The sequence below is a fragment of the Gossypium hirsutum genome, chromosome D04 (genome assembly GCF_007990345.1).
Source record: "Gossypium hirsutum isolate 1008001.06 chromosome D04, Gossypium_hirsutum_v2.1, whole genome shotgun sequence".
Taxonomy (NCBI): Eukaryota; Viridiplantae; Streptophyta; class Magnoliopsida; order Malvales; family Malvaceae; genus Gossypium; species Gossypium hirsutum.
The window spans coordinates 2569478-2587970 of record NC_053440.1 but is presented as its reverse complement, the minus strand read 5'-3'; the positions used below and the strand labels follow the sequence as shown (position 1 = coordinate 2587970).

At 36.4% G+C, this 18493-nt stretch overlaps 1 protein-coding gene across 1 annotated transcript; it reads left to right on the top strand.

The window, feature by feature from the left end:
• The first annotated feature begins 3398 nt into the window (after positions 1-3398).
• Positions 3399-17439, top strand: LOC107927575 (E3 ubiquitin-protein ligase KEG). The gene is made up of 16 exons (XM_016858668.2): positions 3399-4643; positions 6689-7051; positions 7175-7405; positions 7596-7721; positions 7803-8139; positions 8232-8389; positions 9259-9416; positions 10292-10413; positions 10565-10699; positions 12579-12703; positions 12863-12967; positions 13085-13324; positions 14418-14751; positions 14887-15075; positions 15192-15497; positions 15749-17439. Exons 1-16 carry the CDS (start codon positions 3838-3840, stop codon positions 16982-16984), a joined length of 4971 nt encoding a protein of 1656 aa, XP_016714157.2. The 5' UTR covers positions 3399-3837; the 3' UTR covers positions 16985-17439.
• The last annotated feature ends 1054 nt before the right edge of the window (positions 17440-18493 follow it).

Sequence of the window (18493 nt, the reverse complement as noted above, 5' to 3'; positions counted from 1 at the left end):
TGTTATTCCTAAGATAACTTGGTAAGATGGAATCAATTTCTACACAACAAAATCACCTATCAGTCTCACTTGTCTAGATCTTTAGTTAAAGTTATCAATTTTAACTTAATTAGTTCATCGATTCAATCAAACAATACATTTAATCATTACTTACATATATAAATCATCTCAATTAACATTCAACTTCGTAACAAGCTATTACACAATTCAACTCAACAGAGGATTAACAAATACAACATCCACAATTCCAATCATCATCTCAAATAAGTGAAGAGATTAAAAAGGAAAGAGTTTAAAAATTCTTATTAATGGGCAATGAAATCCATAAGTTGAAAATGTTGATGCTGATCCTTTACTCTTTCATCCAAGCTCCAAAGATAAGAGTTTTATTAGAAAAAAACAACAAAAGAACTAACAAAAACCAATAAAGAAAACTAAATATCCAATTTCTAAGTATTTTCTGTTTAATATCTATGTTTTCTCTTCCCCTTTTTTTCCTTAAAAATCTAAATAACTATTAGTATTTATAGTAGAAGAGTCTAAATTTATTAAATAACAAGTTTAACCCTAGCTTTAATACAATGTTGAGGCATTATGCATGATGTTGCCTTCAAATTCCATTAAATACCCTTTTGTAACCATTAGTTATTCTTAGTAGTTGGATCAATGTCATGATGTTGTACCTCACAACATCACGAATTGACAAACACATTTTCATCCCCTTGTAGCATCATGTTAATGTCATGAATTTAATTAACGACGTCGTGACTTTTTCTGGTAGAATGCTGTGATGTAAATATTTGTTTAAGAGTCCTTTAACACTTTAATTAATAATGTCATGTCATTGAGTCCTCTAATGTCACAACATTGGCTAATTGCTTCAAGTTATGGTATAAATCAGTGAGTTAAGTTTTGACATCATATGCTAGAATGTCACGACATTGTCATGTTTTCCTCAACAATGCCTTCAAGTTTATACTTGTCATCAATCACTTCAAATTTAGCTCTCCAACATGACCATTAAAGCACTACATTAGTTCTATTTCATTCAAAATATAAAAACAAAGCTAAAATCAACGAAAATAACATTAAAGCAATAATTACTACTAAAATATAAGAATCTAACTAGTGACGCTAAATTGACTCAATTTGACTAAAAAACAAGCTTAAGAATATGTTAAAATGAACTATTATACTTATGAAATTGCGACACATCATAAATCTTGCACATTTACATTTTTGCTTACCCTCAAGCAAAATTACCATTGTAACAAAACATGCATAAAAAATTGTCCTTTAGCACATATTTGTTTCCAAAAGAATACATAAATTGTATGCAAGCCATTCAACCACAAGAATTCTTATATGAACAAGATGGATATAATGCTATGAGTTATTCAAAATGAAATACATTTAAGCAGTCAAATATGATCAACCTGCCAAAGATGGTATTATAAGTAGTCGAATGATCAACAATGAGGAACTTAACCATATCAGTGGTGGTATGCTTGTCGTTGCCCAACGTCATCAACAAGGTAATGAAGGCTTTTATTGATATCGATGGACTGGCAAAGCCATACACCGATTTCACCTTTTCTAGTGCTGGAGCTTTAAGGCCCATTTGGTAAAAAGCTTTGGTTGAGAATGTCGACAGAGCTTATTGTGTCTACAAGAATTCTCATGACCTAAAATAATGATATAATGATTGAGACCACGAAAGGGTCATTACCCTTAACATTCAAAACTTCTCTCTCATTTGCTTCTAAGAACTGGAGTTGCAAGTAGAGAAAATCTTTGGTTTTTTCTTAGGGGTCGTAACGAACATTATGTTCCAAAGATGAACCTTCCGTTTAGACTTGGAGGTGGCCTATTTTATATTACCCCTAATGAGGATGTCAATAACCACTTGCATGAGCTGCTTGCTTTTATCATCCCTTCAAGTATTAGATGGTCCTATTTCCTTATTATAGGACCGATTCGTTTAGTGTGGTTCATGGGCCAGAAATTGTTTCAAATCTCCTTACCATATAAATGGCTCAATTGTATCCTTAGGGTAAATGCAATTCTCTGTACGGTGGCCTGAAGCATTGTAAATTTGGTAATGTTGGTTGGAGTTATTGCGGTACTGGTTTGGAAGCATTAGTGGAGGGGCTTCCAATGTCCTTTGATGTGCCATTTGGCTCAATATATATGACGGAGAGGAGGTGAGTTTGTAGTAAGTCTAGAAGTGGTTGTAGGGGCCCTCTTTCTTTAGCTTTGTCCACTCCTACCCTTCCATATGGGTTTTGAACGATTAAGGGAACCAACAGTGGAGACCATTCGCTGTCCTCCTTAAGACTAAGTAGCATAATGTCTATTCCCTCATTCCCTTATTCGTAGGCAAGCCCTTTTTTGTCCCCCATAGTTACATGAAAAGGATAAACTTTGTAGGGATTGAGGGTTATGACTATGAGGGGCGGAGAGTCTAGTGGTGCCTTACTATATCTCATCAGTTTTTATAAATTGGTGGGCAATCTCTTAGTGGATGGAGAGTTTGTCTGGTGGATTATTGACAATCTTATACTTGAGGAATTGGTAGGTGGTACTAGAAATAAAGGCTTAAATGGCTAGATAATTGGAATCTCCCTTGGTGATTATTGTGGCTACATTAAATCTTTTTACAAAATCACGGAAGGATTCCCCCACTTTCTGGTGGATGGACATTAAATAAGCCAACGACTATTATAGGTTCTTGTTGGCTAAAAATTGACTCATAAACATGCTGGCCAGTTAGACGAATGTGTAGATGGATCCTCTCGGTAGAGACACATACCACTCTTGGGCGGCATAGGTAAATGTCATAAGAAAACTCGACACTTGGTCTCATCAGAGGCTCCCAAGATGTTCATGTGATTATTGTAGTAGGTTAAATGGTCCTCCGGATCCCCCAGACCACCTTAAAAAATCTTGGGAAATTTGAAAGATGACGAAATGAAAGAAACGTTCTCTAAAAAATCTTATATTATCTAAAGAAGAGATGGTAATAAAATTACCCTATGTTCCAAATTCTTGCTACCATTGAAAACTTAAGATAATCTGTTGAAAGTAATATTTGAAATTCAAACAAAAAAAAGTGATTCTGAAATCTTACATTATCTTATAAATGTAAAATTTTTTGAGCTAAATAATGATTTACATGTGTTCGGGTTTGAATCCAAACACCTATAGAATATTCTTTTTACTAACTTTTAACTTCACTTTTTTTTATGTGTAGAAATTATTATTAATTTTATAAAAGATGAGTGTATATTTTTATTTAATAAAAATCGAAATCGAAATTATTTTCTCTAATTACAAAAAAACCTAAAATAAAAGGGGAAAAAAACAGAAGTAAACAAAGCGCAAGAAACGGGTTGGTGAGAGAGAAAGTCATAACATCTTAAACTCAATTAAAAGTCACCAAAGTGAAAACAGCTTCAACACACTCTCTCTTTCTCAGCAGCCAAACTCTACCCAATTTTTATTTTAATATGTATATTAAAAAGAAAGTAAAAATCCTTACTTCATAAAACCCTCATTCCTTTCCTGTTAAGAAGCCCTTTCTTCCTCTGTCTCTCTTTCAATTTCTCCCCTTTTTTTTCTTTTAATTTTATTAAAAATATTTTTTTGATCTCTGTCATAAACCCTGATTTTCCTTTTATTGGATCTGTCATTTCCTCTCCTCTCTTGATTATTCCTGTACAAAAAGATTTTTTTTTTTATTTTTTATAAATTGATGTTGTTAAATCCCCTGTTTGGTTTGTGAGTTTTTTTTTCCTTTCTGTTTTTACTTTCTGGGAAAGTAAAGAAGGGGAAAAAATGAAAGTACCTTGTTGTTCAGTTTGCCAAACGCGTTATAACGAGGAAGAGAGAGTTCCTTTATTGCTTCAATGCGGCCATGGGTTTTGCAAAGAGTGTCTTTCCAGAATGTTTTCTGCTTCACCCGATACTTCCTTGCCCTGCCCCCGGTGCCGCCACGTGTCCCTTGTCGGTAACTCTGTTCTGGCTCTGAAGAAGAACTATGGGATTTTAGCTCTCCTTAACTCGAACCCGAACTCGGCTGGGTCCAACTCCAGGAACGATTTCGATTGCGATTACACGGATGATGAAGGAGATGATGATGATGAAGGGAGGGAGGATGATGATGAAAATGGGGATTTCTTCCATGAATTGGCAGGTGGTCGGATTAACCGCGGGTCTCATGCTTCGAGTTCCGGAGGTGCTGCCGCTGGATGCGGACCGGTGATTGAACTGACAGCTCATCCGGAAGTGAAGTTGATTAGGAAGATAGAAGGGAAAGGGGAAGGGAAAGGAGGGAGAGCAGGAGTGGAAACCTGGGCGGCGGTAATTAGTGGGGCCTATGGAGGCGGAGGAGGAAGGCGGTGTAAGCATAAGGTGGCGGTGAAGAAAGTAGGGGCAATGGAAGGTATGGATGGAGAGTGGGTTCAAGGTCAACTTGATAGTTTGAGGCGTGCATCAATGTGGTGTAGAAATGTTTGTACTTTCCATGGAGTTATTAAGTTGGAAGAGAGTAGTTTGGGGATTGTTATGGATAGGTGTCATGGATCGATTCAATCTGCAATGTTCAACAATGAAGGGAGACTTACTTTGGAGCAAGTTCTAAGGTTCTATTTTTATTTTAATTTCCTTTCCTTTTGTTGTTTATTGATTTCATGATATTTTGATTGATGTTCATTGTGTGAAATATTGTTGATTTTGTTGACTTCGTTAGATGTTGTAATGTAAATCTTAATTCTTTTTGCTAACAAAACATAAGATTGCTAGGCTGTTTGTAAGCCAGGGAAAATTTGTGTTATTTCCCAAGATTGTTTTTTCTTTTCAAGGCTGAATGATCCTTAAGCTTTGATCTTTCACATGGCGATATTCATTATTGTGTTCAGAATGTAGGTTTTCGTTTAATCAGCCAAATGCAAGCAGGTCTTTATGTTTTATGTGTATTTTTTTTTCTGTTTGAGTTATTCAGATAAAAATGCTAACTCGTACTGAATTCATGTTGCCTTTAATGAAGTAGATTAAGATATTGTGATTTCAAGGGAAGTGCTTTAAGTTTTTGTTCTTGCATTGTAGATTTCATTTATGTACGCTGAATGAAACTTTACACTTTTGGGGAATGATTGTATGATGATCAATCTATTACCATGGAGGCTAAGATAGATTTCTGATATCTCAAATATTCAACTATTCTCTTTACCTTCAGTTCTAATGTATGTGTGCAAATTCTTTGCAGACGTTGAAGGAAAAAAAATATTTTAACCTCTTAACTTTGAATTCTTTGTCAAAGTGCTTGTTGACTTGACATATTTTGGTACTAATACTGCCTGTGACCTTTTTAACCACTATGTGAGTTTCGATGGATTACTGTTACTTGGAGTTTGTTACAAGTTGGTTCCTATCTGATTATGAATGTCAGATGTGGCAAATGAAAAGTCAGCAATAACCAAGTCTTGCTGCTTAACTCCCCCCCCCTTAAATGTTGTTGCCTTTGCCAAGGATGCAGAAGATGTGCTTGAAGAATGTTGTATATTGGGGAAAAAGTGAGGGCTATTTTGGTTTTGATTGGTGATGTTGGCCAGGGTTGTGGGGAAGATTATTCCATGCTTTAAATTTAATTAGAATTTGGATAATTCTACTGTTAGACACACTTAAGAAAATATTTTGTAGCAGCTGGTGTCTTGCAAATCATACTTGCATTAATAGCAATGTTAATTTATCTTAGTTTTGAGATTCCTTCAGTTTTAATGTCTTGCCAAATGATTTTTGGCTGTTTTAATTGAATAACAGCTTTTATCTGAATATTGCCTAGTTGTTTCTCCTGTTGCTTAAAATATTTTTGATAATTTATGAAATAGACCACCTGGCTTTTCTAATCCTACTCTCTTTCTCTTTCCCTCTACCTTCCCTTTTTCTTCAGCCGCAGTTACATTGTGAATACCATTGCTATTACAGTATGGGCTGGACCGAACTTGTCCTTTTCCAATTACTTTTAAAATTTTAACTTGTTCTGCCTTGTAGTAACTGGTTAGATTTGTGTCTCTTTACTCCAACAGGATCTGCAAATAAATCGATGAATTTTCAAAGGTGACATTTTTTAGGAGTGAATAGTTGTCTTTGGGAGAAATGGTGGAACTAATATTGTTTCTTGGAGAGAGAAAGTAATTGGTAACATTTTTTTTATTATAGTAAGAATGCAATTGCAAAAATGCTCAAGAATATAGGCAAAGGTCTCATCAATATGAAATGTCAAAGACAGTGGATCGATTTATGCATGAATTATACGTTTTTATTGACTATAGAAAATTTTAATTATAATATCATGCACGGGAAAGATATGTGTTGCCTTATCATCCTTTTTAATGTTTTTATGCTTAGAATTCTTAAAATTTGGTATCAGAGTTGGTGTTTTTATGTGCAAAATATGATTTTCCAATTTTTTTATCTAAAATTTCTTTTTTTGATGTTAAAGGCTGTTTGCTATTTAATTCTATTTGTTGGCTAATTATAATCACATATGGTGTTATTATGTGACTTTAACTTTTTTCATCCTATCGTTTGCTTTGCCTGTCTTTAGCTTATATGATATCTAGATAATTGGCTGTTATCATGTGGCTGTAATCTTTTCCTTGATTTAATGAGTGTTTGCTAATTGCAGATATGGAGCAGATATTGCACGAGGGGTGGCAGAACTTCATGCTGCAGGTGTCGTTTGTATGAATATAAAGCCATCCAATCTTCTTCTGGATGCAAATGGTCATGCTGTTGTTTCTGATTATGGACTTGCTTCAATTCTGAAGAATCCTGCTTGCCGAAAAGCACGAGCTGAATGTGATTCCTCCAAGATTCATTCCTGCATGGATTGCACTATGCTCAGCCCACATTACACTGCTCCAGAGGCTTGGGAGCCAGTAAAAAAGTCTCTGAATCTGTTCTGGGATGATGCAATAGGCATATCAGTAGAATCAGATGCCTGGAGTTTTGGTTGTACATTGGTGGAAATGTGCACCGGTTCCATCCCGTATGTGGAGCAACCCAATTTTTTTTATTTTACTTTTTTGTTTCTTTCTCTTTGTGTATACGTTTCCATGTTTTGATAAATGTTCCAGTTTTGTTGTAACACAAGCTGAAATTCTTTATGCAGTTGGGCTGGTTTAAGTGCAGATGAAATCTATCGAGCTGTTGTTAAGTCTCGGAAATTGCCTCCACAATATGCTAGTGTAGTGGGTGTTGGGTTACCTAGGGAATTGTGGAAGATGATTGGTGATTGCCTGCAGTTCAAGCCATCAAAAAGACCCACATTTAATGCAATGTTAGCAATATTCCTCCGTCATTTGCAAGAGATACCATGCAGCCCTCCTGCAAGCCCTGATAAGTAAGAAAATTTTAATTGTTACCCATGTCCAACTTCCTTTTATCATTGTTTCTGATGGCTAGATAATAGCTAATTCTGGTCTTAAAAGCAGTTTAGCGTTGGTTATTCATTTGTGTATTTGGCCTTGTTAGGACAGAGTTACAGTAAAATTATTAATAGCATTTAATAAATTTTATTGGTGCATGTGCAGTGGCTTTGCCAAATTTCCTGGATCAAATGTAGTGGAGCCACCAGCTGTGGCTGACTTAGAGGTTGTACCTGATAATCCTAACCTTCTACATCGACTTATTTCCGAGGGAGATGTGAGCTGTGTGAGGTTAGTGCATTTTATTCTCTCATTTCGAAGAATGATGTCTCTTATCATATATTTCATATGCCCTTTTCTTTGTTTCTACAGAGATTTTCTTGCAAATGCTTCATCAGGAAATAGTGGCACCTCAATTTCGTCACTTTTAGAAGCAGAGAATGCTGATGGACAAACTGCTCTCCACTTGGCCTGCAGGCGAGGTAGCGCTGAACTTGTTGAGGCAATATTGGAGTATGCAGAGGCAAATGTGGATGTTTTGGATAAGGACGGGGATCCTCCTCTTGTCTTTGCTTTAGCTGCTGGATCCCCAGAATGTGTCCTTGCTCTTATTAGGAGAGGCTCTGATGTTCAATCCAGGTTAAGGGAAGGCTTTGGTCCTTCTGTTGCCCATGTTTGTGCATACCATGGTCAACCTGACTGCATGCGTGTAGGTTTATGTCAGTCATATATATTTGCTGCTCTTTCTTGCTTGTTTCCAGTGGTTGAGTTATCTGGTTTGTGTCTCTAAATGTCTAACAGGAGTTGCTATTGGCTGGAGCTGACCCTAATGCTGTAGATGATGAAGGCGAATCTGTTCTACATAGAGCTGTGGCCAAGAAATATACAGACTGCGCCCTTGTCATATTGGAAAATGGAGGCTGTGCATCAATGACTGTCTTGAATTCCAAAAACCTGACGTATGTAGTATGCTGCACTAAACCTGTATGCTTAGTTTTTTGTTTTTCTAATTCTCTTGCTTTAACCATATCAACACTAAACTGCAAGGTTTTTATCCCCTTCAAAAATTGCAAGTGGTCAATGAAGCACTTCTAGGTTGTAGCTTTTCTGTTTATGTAGTCTAGGATCTTGTAAACTGAATTAGTGATTTGACTTAGGGAAGATAACCTGCTTGATTGACTTTAGGTTAAAAGTAACCAGATTTCATTTCATTTAATTTTCTTATTTTTTTCAATGTATACTTTTTCTCTGATTTTATTTATTATTTTGTAGCTCTTGTTTCATTTTTTATAAATACATCACATTTGTTATATGTTGCCTGTTGAGTTATTCGTCAATTGGATGTTGAATTTGTGAACACCGCATGGTAAGATAATCTTGAAATTACAAGTAATCGATGTTACTTTTGACAGTCTAATGCCAAGGACAGATAACTGGTCAACGATCTCATTTCTCTATCAAGTTGGAGGCAGATGCCAATGTAATATTCATTCAAAGTGATTCCTTGAGAAAGAAAAAAGAGTCTTAGACATTGTTTGATCCTTTCATCTACTGGATTTGTGGTTAAATCTTAGCTTACTTGTCTTTTTCTCAAGCTTTTCCTTTTTCTTTTGGGAGGGGAGGGGTGCGAACATAAATTTGCCTCGAGTAGAAAGCGGAAAAAAATATGAAATAGAGCAACTTATTCCAACCTTTTTAACCCCTTTGCTATCTGTGTGCATATAAATTACCACATTTTGTTGGAATATATGACTGCCAAAAGTTCTTGGCATTTAATTTTTCACATCCTTTCCTGCTGCTCAATGCTTCTTTTTGACATTGTCATTAGACCATTGCATTTGTGTGTGGCAACATGGAATGTGGCTGTTGTCAAAAGGTGGGTGGAAGTTGCATCACCAGAAGAAATTGCCGAGGCGCTTGATATTCCCAGTCCTGTTGGCACTGCTTTGTGCATGGCTGCTGCTCTTAAGAAAGACCACGAAATAGGTAGTTCAGGCCTCTTGGATTGTCTTCTTTTAAGTTAATGGTCAGAATTTTCACTCTTGGAAGTTGTCTCTAGTCAATTGTTCACTTTAAGCCCTGTTCTTTGCAATATCTTTAATTTAAGCTATGATATTAACATTATATACGAATTGCTAAACAAGTTTAGGTATATCATTTGCTTCCTTAAAAGGCTATAAATGTGGCATTTTCTTTAAGTCACTAAAGAAGCATATTTATTAATTTCTTGTTTGTTATGAATCTTGGGATTTTGTTGTTCGACTATCAAAATTTCTTCATGAACTTACCATGTTGGCTATACCTTGAGCCAGGATTTTTCATGTGGTTTTCTTTTTTCACCAAAAATTTCTAGGATTTTATATAAACATGCTTTGGCTGCTTGTTACTTTTTTACCTTTTTTGAAATCCTATTCCTAGTTGGTTACTGAATAGTTTTGGAATCTTCATAACTGTATGATTTTTATTTTCTCAAGGATTTTAATTATTTAATATTTTGTTCAATTCAAGCATCGATGCCAAGGTTTAGGCAATGAGATAACCTTTCTTTTCTTGTTATAATTTTCTCTCTGTTGCTACAGTGTTCTGGGATACCTGTTACAACATTGTTATCATATCCTTGGTCACTTACGTGGTCTTAGATGATTCTCTGTTTCTTTAAGCCTTTAAAGTATGATCCTTGTTTCAAGCAAACTGCAGCCTACTAAATCCTTCAATCACTTAGTTGCTATCCTTGAATGCCTATTTCCATACCTTGGTTTACTTCACTTTTGCTTGACTATATTACGTACATTTTCTTAATCTTATGAATTTTTATTATTCAGTAGTCATAAAACTATTTTGGTTTATAAAACTGCTTGTAGAGGGTAGGGAACTGGTGCGCTTATTGCTTGCAGCTGGGGCAGATCCCACTGCCCAAGATGGTCAACATGGGAGAACAGCATTGCATACTGCTGCTATGGCTAATGATGTTGAATTGGTAAAAGTAAGCTACGTAACTTCCTTACTATGAGGAGCACTTATTTGTTATTCTTTTGTAAGCAATTTGATTCCTATTCATGCATTGATGCAATGTCAACAAAATTCAGCCAGACTTTGGGTTTATGCAAGTTCTCTAATTGCAAACTGATGAACAGATAATTCTTGATGCTGGAGTGGATGTGAACATCAGAAATGTGCACAATACGACACCTCTACATGTAGCTTTGGCCAGAGGGGCAACATCATGTGTTGGACTGCTTTTATCTGCTGGAGCAGATTGTAATTTGCAGGTTTCTACCTTCATTACTTAAAAAATCTTTGCCATGGAATGCTTCTGCATGTTTTCTCCCAAATGAAGTAAATGGATTATTGACATTTTGCTATGACACAGATAGTATTTAATTATATTTATTCTTCATATGCATGATCTAGGCTTCAATTGTGTTGGGGGTTTATGCTTTATTTTTAGATGGTAGTTTGGGGTTCACATATTGAGTCATTTTTCTGATTATCTTGGTCTGAAAGCAGTTTGATCTAAATTATAATGAATAACTCTTCTAATTGAAGAATAATGTAAAGCCTCTATGAATCAAAGAATTCAGTGCTTAGATTTTAAATAAACATAGTTCTTTGGTTCATAACCAATAATGTACAGACACATTAAACCATATACAAGTAAATTGACGTATTAGACGTGGAATGGCTAAATTAATTGCGTAAATCTCAGTTAGACTTGCTAATTGAAGTTTATGCTGGAGGAACACTTGGTAGATGAAGCTTAAATTAGATGCAGAATAGGCTGTGCTTGCTTTTTCCAGTTTGTTGTGAGGTATGCTTTTCTTGCACAGTGTCTTACCTGCAATGTGTTTGGGGATGGTGTGTTATCATATGAGATATTTTGGGAAGTACGTCTTCTTGGAGTTTGTGGTGGAATTGGAGGTTTTAGGTTTTATGGTTATTGAGGGTGGTATAAGTTTAGTCTTGAGTTAGGGTTTCGGATCGATTTGGGGGAGAATTTTTGATAAATGTGAAAACTAGCGTGTTATGATTGGCATTAATTGATTGGAATACTTGTACAATGTTTTTGGTCTTGGATATGAATATGCTTAAGGAGGATTGAATTTGGATCTGTAGAAAGAAGTTAAGAAAATGTTTCCTGTTCTCTTAACATGTACCCCTTCTGAAATTGCTCAAGGATAAACGCTTTTCTAGTTCGGGGAATTTGGGAAAGGAAAAATTGTTGGATGGGTATCTTGCTTTGAGTTGACACTTCCTTTTGATCGATTAGTGCTATGTGATAAGATTTTTATCTTTTGAGACTCATAACTAGAAAGAGAAGTTTTTGCTCAGACAAAGCAAATGATTTTTGTTAATTGAAGAACCCTTAATTCAGTCATTAGCTCTTCTTTGATATGGTGCGAAGGAAAAAATTGTATATGTTACAAGTTTCAAGTAGTTTTCTACTTTCTACTTCTTCAGTTAGTGATGAATTTCAAACACCGCAAGCAAGAAATTTGGCGGTTTTGGTTTTTTGATTAGGTGGAAAGTCCTTATTCCAAACTGTTCTATTACTTCTTACCTGACACTAGTTAGCAAAGATCCATATTTACTTTGTATTTTTTCCTAGTTTCTGTCAAATGTAGTTGCATGTTTGACATTGATACGTTACTTCTTTTTGAAGTTTTCTCTAATATTTTGAAGGTCATGGCACATAGTTGTTCATTTTCAATTGTTTGATTTGTTAACAACATAGTTACATTAAGAAAATTAAGGTTCTGTTTGCTTGGTGCTTTTGCTATTTGGTATTTCTTTTTCCTATAGAAAGTGAAAATTAAAATAAAAAATGAACTGAAAACAAGGGAGAAATGGCAGAGTAAAAAGCAAAAGAACTCACCAAGGAGCCTAAGTGTTGGAGCAATAAAATGAAAATTAAGAAGCAATCATGCATCTAAACTTTATGTACTTATGCAGTAATTTGGAAAAAAAAAAAAAAACGATGCATACAATTGATTTAATTGATCTATCAAGTGATCGTTGTATCCTAATTATAGTTAGGCTTGAGATAAATGATAAATGTTAATTTCTGATATTGTTTAACAAAGGTTGTTAGGAAAGGCATTCTTTCCTTCTTGCAGTCCACTTATTCGTAGTGCCTTTGCTCATCACCAGGGTGATGAAGGCGATAATGCTTTCCATATAGCAGCATATACTGCAAAAATGATTCGTGAAAATCTTGAATGGCTCATTGTGATGCTGAGAAATCCTGATGCTGCTGTTGAAGTTAGAAATCACAGGTCAGTCATGGTGAATCACCATTTCTTCTTTTGTTCTTGAATGTATGCATGTCTTTTTGTTTGGTTTAATTTGATTTTTTGGCTGCACATTTTACACTGTAGGAATCTATATGTTGGATCCTTATTGTTACTAACTTGGTATTGATGCATATATCACAGTGGCAAGACGTTACGTGACTTTTTGGAGACACTTCCCCGTGAATGGATTTCTGAAGATCTAATGGAGGCACTAATGAATAGGGGAGTTCATCTGTCTCCTACATTGTAAGGAGAAGGCTTACATAAATTTGCATTCATTTTCATACATACATGCATCTGTACATATATATATATAGTTCCTTTTCCTTTTATTATGATTCTTGTTTTTGTGATCTTACTCAGATTTGAAGTGGGTGATTGGGTGAAGTTCCGAAGAAGAATCACTACACCTACATATGGGTGGCAAGGTGCAAGGCATAAAAGTGTTGGGTTTGTGCAAAATGTGGTGGACAGAGACAATCTTATCGTGTCCTTTTGTTCTGGAGATGGAAATGCTCATGTATTGGTAAATGAAGTTGTAAAAGTGATTCCTCTGGATAGAGGGCAGCATGTTAAGCTTAGAGCAGATGTCAAAGAGCCAAGGTTTGGATCAGTTTAGTTTCTAATTCGTAGTTCGCTGTTTCTTTGGTCTTTAAATATCCTTGGACTGGGATATGGAGGCGCTTAAGCCCTAAGCTTTCCCATTTATTACCTTTGGGAACTTTTCCAAACCCTTGATAAATATTGTGTTTTCTTGGAAGGTGTATGCTATTGCCTTGGTGTTTGAAAACTTTTTAGTCAAAATCGGAAGTTGCACGTTTAATCTTAGGATTGTTGAAGTATTTAGTTCAAGTATGATGATATTATTTGTGATCTTTTTAATCATAATATATCTAAAAGTTAGTATAGACATATGAAGATATTTCCCTGTTATCTTCCCGGAGTGAAGGTAATTAATATCAGCGTAATGTCTCAATTATTTATCTTGTCTCTCTTTTCATGGGCATGATTCTAGTTTCTATGAAGTCTCTTATGTTGCCATATGTTATTATTATTGTTATTTTATTTTAGAATGATAAACGGTATGAAGTCCTTTTTGCATATTGGCTGCTAAATTTGTACAAATAGCCCAAAATTGGAGTAGTTGATCCGCCTCTCTATTTTTTGGTTCTTTTCGTTGTTTTTTTTTGGTTTTTTTTTTTTGGGGGGGGGGAGTACAGATGTTTTGAGGTAGATGAATTACGTTACTCCTAGTACAAACTTTTTCTTGTTTGGTTTCATACATTGTATTTTTGGTTCCATTGGTTGAACTTCATTGCTGTAGCGGATACTAGTGATCTACTTTTGTTTAGAAGATAGCTTTGTACCCGGATGGGTACTTCCTTGCCTTGATGTTACTCTTTGTTTGTTTCCTGCCAAAAAGAAAATGAAAGGGTTTAGGCTTGCTCACTCATTTCAATGTTTATGCAAGAGACTAGAAACCATTACAGCTTTTCCAGAGATTCATGTTCTTGTTTGTACAATTCATACATTAGATGCCAGTGAAATACACTGTTAATCCACTCATGAAGTTGTACTTCGTCCTTTTGCATGCGTGCAATCCTGTAACTGAACTGACTAGCTTGATCATTGATAACTAGTCTGTCTATTTTCAGATTTAAGTTTGAGTTAATAAATAGAATTGTTCTATCATCAGGTTTGGTTGGCGTGGTCAATCACGTGACAGTATTGGAACTGTCTTATGTGTTGATGATGATGGAATTTTACGTGTTGGCTTTCCTGGAGCTTCTAGAGGATGGAAAGCTGATCCTGCAGAAATGGAAAGAGTTGAAGAATTCAAGGTTGGGGATTGGGTTCGTATTCGTCCAGCTCTTACAACGGCAAAGCATGGATTGGGATCTGTCACACCTGGGAGCATTGGTATAGTATACTGTATTAGACCAGACAGTAGTTTATTGTTGGACTTGAGCTATCTTCCAAATCCTTGGCATTGTGAACCAGAGGAAGTTGAGCCTGTTTCTCCGTTCAGGGTATAGAAGAGACTTCAAAATTTTTTTGTTATCAATGGTGTTGATAGAGCTTTTCTATCTATTTTTATTCTTATGTTATCTTGAATTGAAACTTGTTTTGGACATAAAGAAGTAATCTAATGTTTGATTTTATAGATTGGTGACCGGGTGTGTGTGAAGCGGTCTGTTGCAGAACCAAGATATGCTTGGGGTGGTGAGACCCATCATAGTGTAGGAAGAATTAGCGAAATAGAGACTGATGGGCTTCTTATAATTGAGATTCCTAATCGACCCATCCCATGGCAGGCTGATCCCTCTGACATGGAAAAACTTGAGGATTTCAAGGTATCTGCTGTTTTTCTTAATGTAGTCATTGAACTATCCATTAAGGGGTTTTTCATTGGGCCAGATGCTTGTGAAATTTAATGAATTTTAATTTGTATATTTACTGTTGTGAGCAGGTTGGGGATTGGGTTAGAGTAAAAGCCTCAGTACCCTCCCCAAAATATGGATGGGAGGACATTACGCGTAGCAGCATCGGTATAATTCATAGTTTAGAGGATGATGGTGATATCGGTATTGCATTCTGCTTCAGAAGCAAGCCTTTTTGTTGTTCTGTCACTGATGTGGAGAAAGTCCCTCCTTTTGAAGTGGGACAAGAGGTTCATGTGACGCCATCAGTCAGTCAGCCTCGACTTGGATGGTCAAATGAAACTCCAGCAACTGTTGGAAAAATTGTTAGAATTGACATGGATGGAGCATTGAATGTAAGCATGCTGCTCATGTTTGCACAAATTAATCCATTCTGATTTGTTCTCTCTATTTGGAAGCAAGTAACCTGGTCTTCTGTTGTTACTTGTTCTTCATACTTTGCAATTTTGTTTTCATTTTCTTTCCATTGCCTTCATTGGATGGCTCGGAAAATGTTGGAGCATTATATCTTTCATTGCAGTGTTGTCGGTGTATCATTGTTCGGGGAATGCATATGTAACAGAGTGTTTTTCTTTATGCTCTGCAGGTGAGGGTGTCTGGCAGGCATAGTTTGTGGAAACTTTCCCCGGGGGATGCAGAAAGGCTTTCGGGATTTGAAGTGGGTGATTGGGTCCGTTCGAAGCCAAGCCTTGGCACTAGACCAAGTTATGATTGGAATACCATTGGGAAGGAGAATTTAGCTGTAGTGCATAGTATTCAGGATACTGGATATTTGGAATTGGCATGCTGCTTCCGGAAAGGGAAGTGGAGTACCCATTTCTCAGATGTAGAAAAGGTTCCAAGCTATAAAGTTGGGCAACATGTTCGGTTTCGAGCTGGGTTAGTTGAGCCAAGGTGGGGCTGGAGAGGGACTCAATCTGATTCACGGGGCATTATTACTAGTGTTCATGCGGATGGGGAAGTGAGAGTTGCTTTCTTTGGTTTGCCAGGCATGTGGAGAGGAGATCCCGCAGATCTTGAAATTGAGCCGATGTTTGGAGTGGGAGAGTGGGTGCAATTGAGAGAAAATGCTAGCTGTTGGAAATCTATTGGACCTGGTAGTGTCGGTGTTGTACAAGGAATAGGGTATGAAGGAGATGAATGGGATGGAAGCACCCTTGTCGCATTTTGCGGCGAGCAGGAGAGATGGGTGGGACCCACTTCCCATCTTGAGAAAGTGGACAGACTTGTCATAGGGCAGAAGGTGAGAGTAAAGCTCTCGGTGAAGCAGCCAAGATTTGGCTGGTCAGGTCATAGCCATACAAGTGTTGGAACAATAGCAGCAATTGATGCCAATGGCAAGTTGAGAATATACACTCCTGTTGGCTCCAAAACTTGGATGCTTGACCCATCAGAAGTGGAGCTGATTGAGGAACAGGAACTTTGCATCGGGGACTGGGTTAGGGTTAGGCCATCAATTTCAGTCCCGACTCACCACTGGGGAGAGGTAACTCACTCGAGCATCGGGGTAGTGCATCGAACGGAAAATGGGGACTTATGGGTGGCATTCTGCTTTATGGAAAGGCTATGGCTTTGTAAGGCTTGCGAGATGGAAAGGGTCAGGCCATTTAAAGTTGGCGACAAGGTGCGGATTCGAGAGGGGCTTGTAACGCCAAGGTGGGGATGGGGAATGGAGACTCATGCCAGCAAAGGTCAGGTAGTTGGGGTTGATGCAAATGGAAAACTAAGGATTAAGTTTCAATGGAGGGAAGGGAGGCCATGGATTGGAGATCCAGCAGACATTGTACTTGATGACAGCTTTGGCATAACCAGCACCTCATGAAATATTGCGTAGGCTTGTGTTTTAGGTTCATTTCTGAAGCTTGGAGACTCCAGGTTTTGGCCTCCCAGCTCGATTAGAGAAGCCAGGGAGGTGTGAACATTTCCACTGCATTGTGTAAACATTCTTGCTCGACGCACTATGTGGATTGTGGTGGGAGATTGAATTACAGGATTGTTTATTGTTAATAATTAGAGAGAGAGAGAGAGAGAGAGAGAGAGAGAGAGAGAGAGAATGAGAAGGATCTGGCTTGCCTCACTGTTAATTATAGGGAAAAAGGATACGAAAGCAGCCAATGAAAACAAAGTAGCTTTAGGTTTTGTATCTCATAGATCTGATATTGGTAGTTTATATAAGCTGCTGAGGTATATATATATACAGAGAGATGAATATGGTCATTTATTAAATGTTATTTTGTACAAATTGAACCTTATAATGTTTCAGAGTTTTTTTTATGATATTTTGGAGTGGGGTATGAGTGTGATACGAGTACCATTGGGTGGGTTCTTATATGACTTATATTTGCACGCGCATATTTTAATTTGTCATACGAATATCTAAGTGATTCGATCCATGAATGAATAGGGCTTTTAAGGGAGAACTTTTATCAAATGTCAATTCATAATTCACACTATTTCATTATGATCAGTTCAAATCTTATTTTTCATATGGGTAAGAAAGAAAATCCTTTTTATTGTGCATGTCAGAACCATCAATATCATTAAAATTATGTTTACTTCATTATTTTAAATACATGCTTTCACCATTTTGTTCTCAAGAACTTCGGAATTTTGATCTCTGAGCTTTAATGGTTTTTTTTTTCTTTTGTAAACAACAATTTGTGTTTTATCTAATGAATGGTACTTTTTCCTTGCGTTTTATCTAACAAGTTCTAATGAATTATAAAAAATTATAGTTTTTAATATATATATAAAATATTAAAAATATATTATAAAAAATCATTTATTGGTTCTTTATTTTGAAAATTAATCCCCAACACTATTGGGGTAAACTTGAATTAAGCAACGAACAAGAATGAGTAGAGAAAAATTGGATACAAATATTTACGGGAAAAAATTCCTCTGAAGAGTATAAAAAATCACAGGCAAAAAAACTTCACTAAAAAGACAAATAATCGAAGAGGAGTACAAGATGCAGAAATAAAACAAACCCATACCCAAAATACAGTTTTCCTGAAATTTCCACAAAACTCTCTTAAATGGTGTTGAATCAAACTTTCCACAATTGATAAAAGCCCTATTTATAGGCTAAAATTGGTGTGAATATATGACTAAAATATCTCTAAAATAATTAAAGTTAGACTGAGAAAAGATAGCGGAGTTTAATTAGGAGAAGAAACCCAGTTTAGTAGGGAACACGTCACCACATCGTGACGTCATTATCGACTTGTCGGGACGTCACACGTCGCATCATCAATTTCTTCTCATCAAGTCGTCGTGTGTCGCATCGTTAGGACGCCAGACGTTGATTTCTTCTTATCGGGACGTCGTG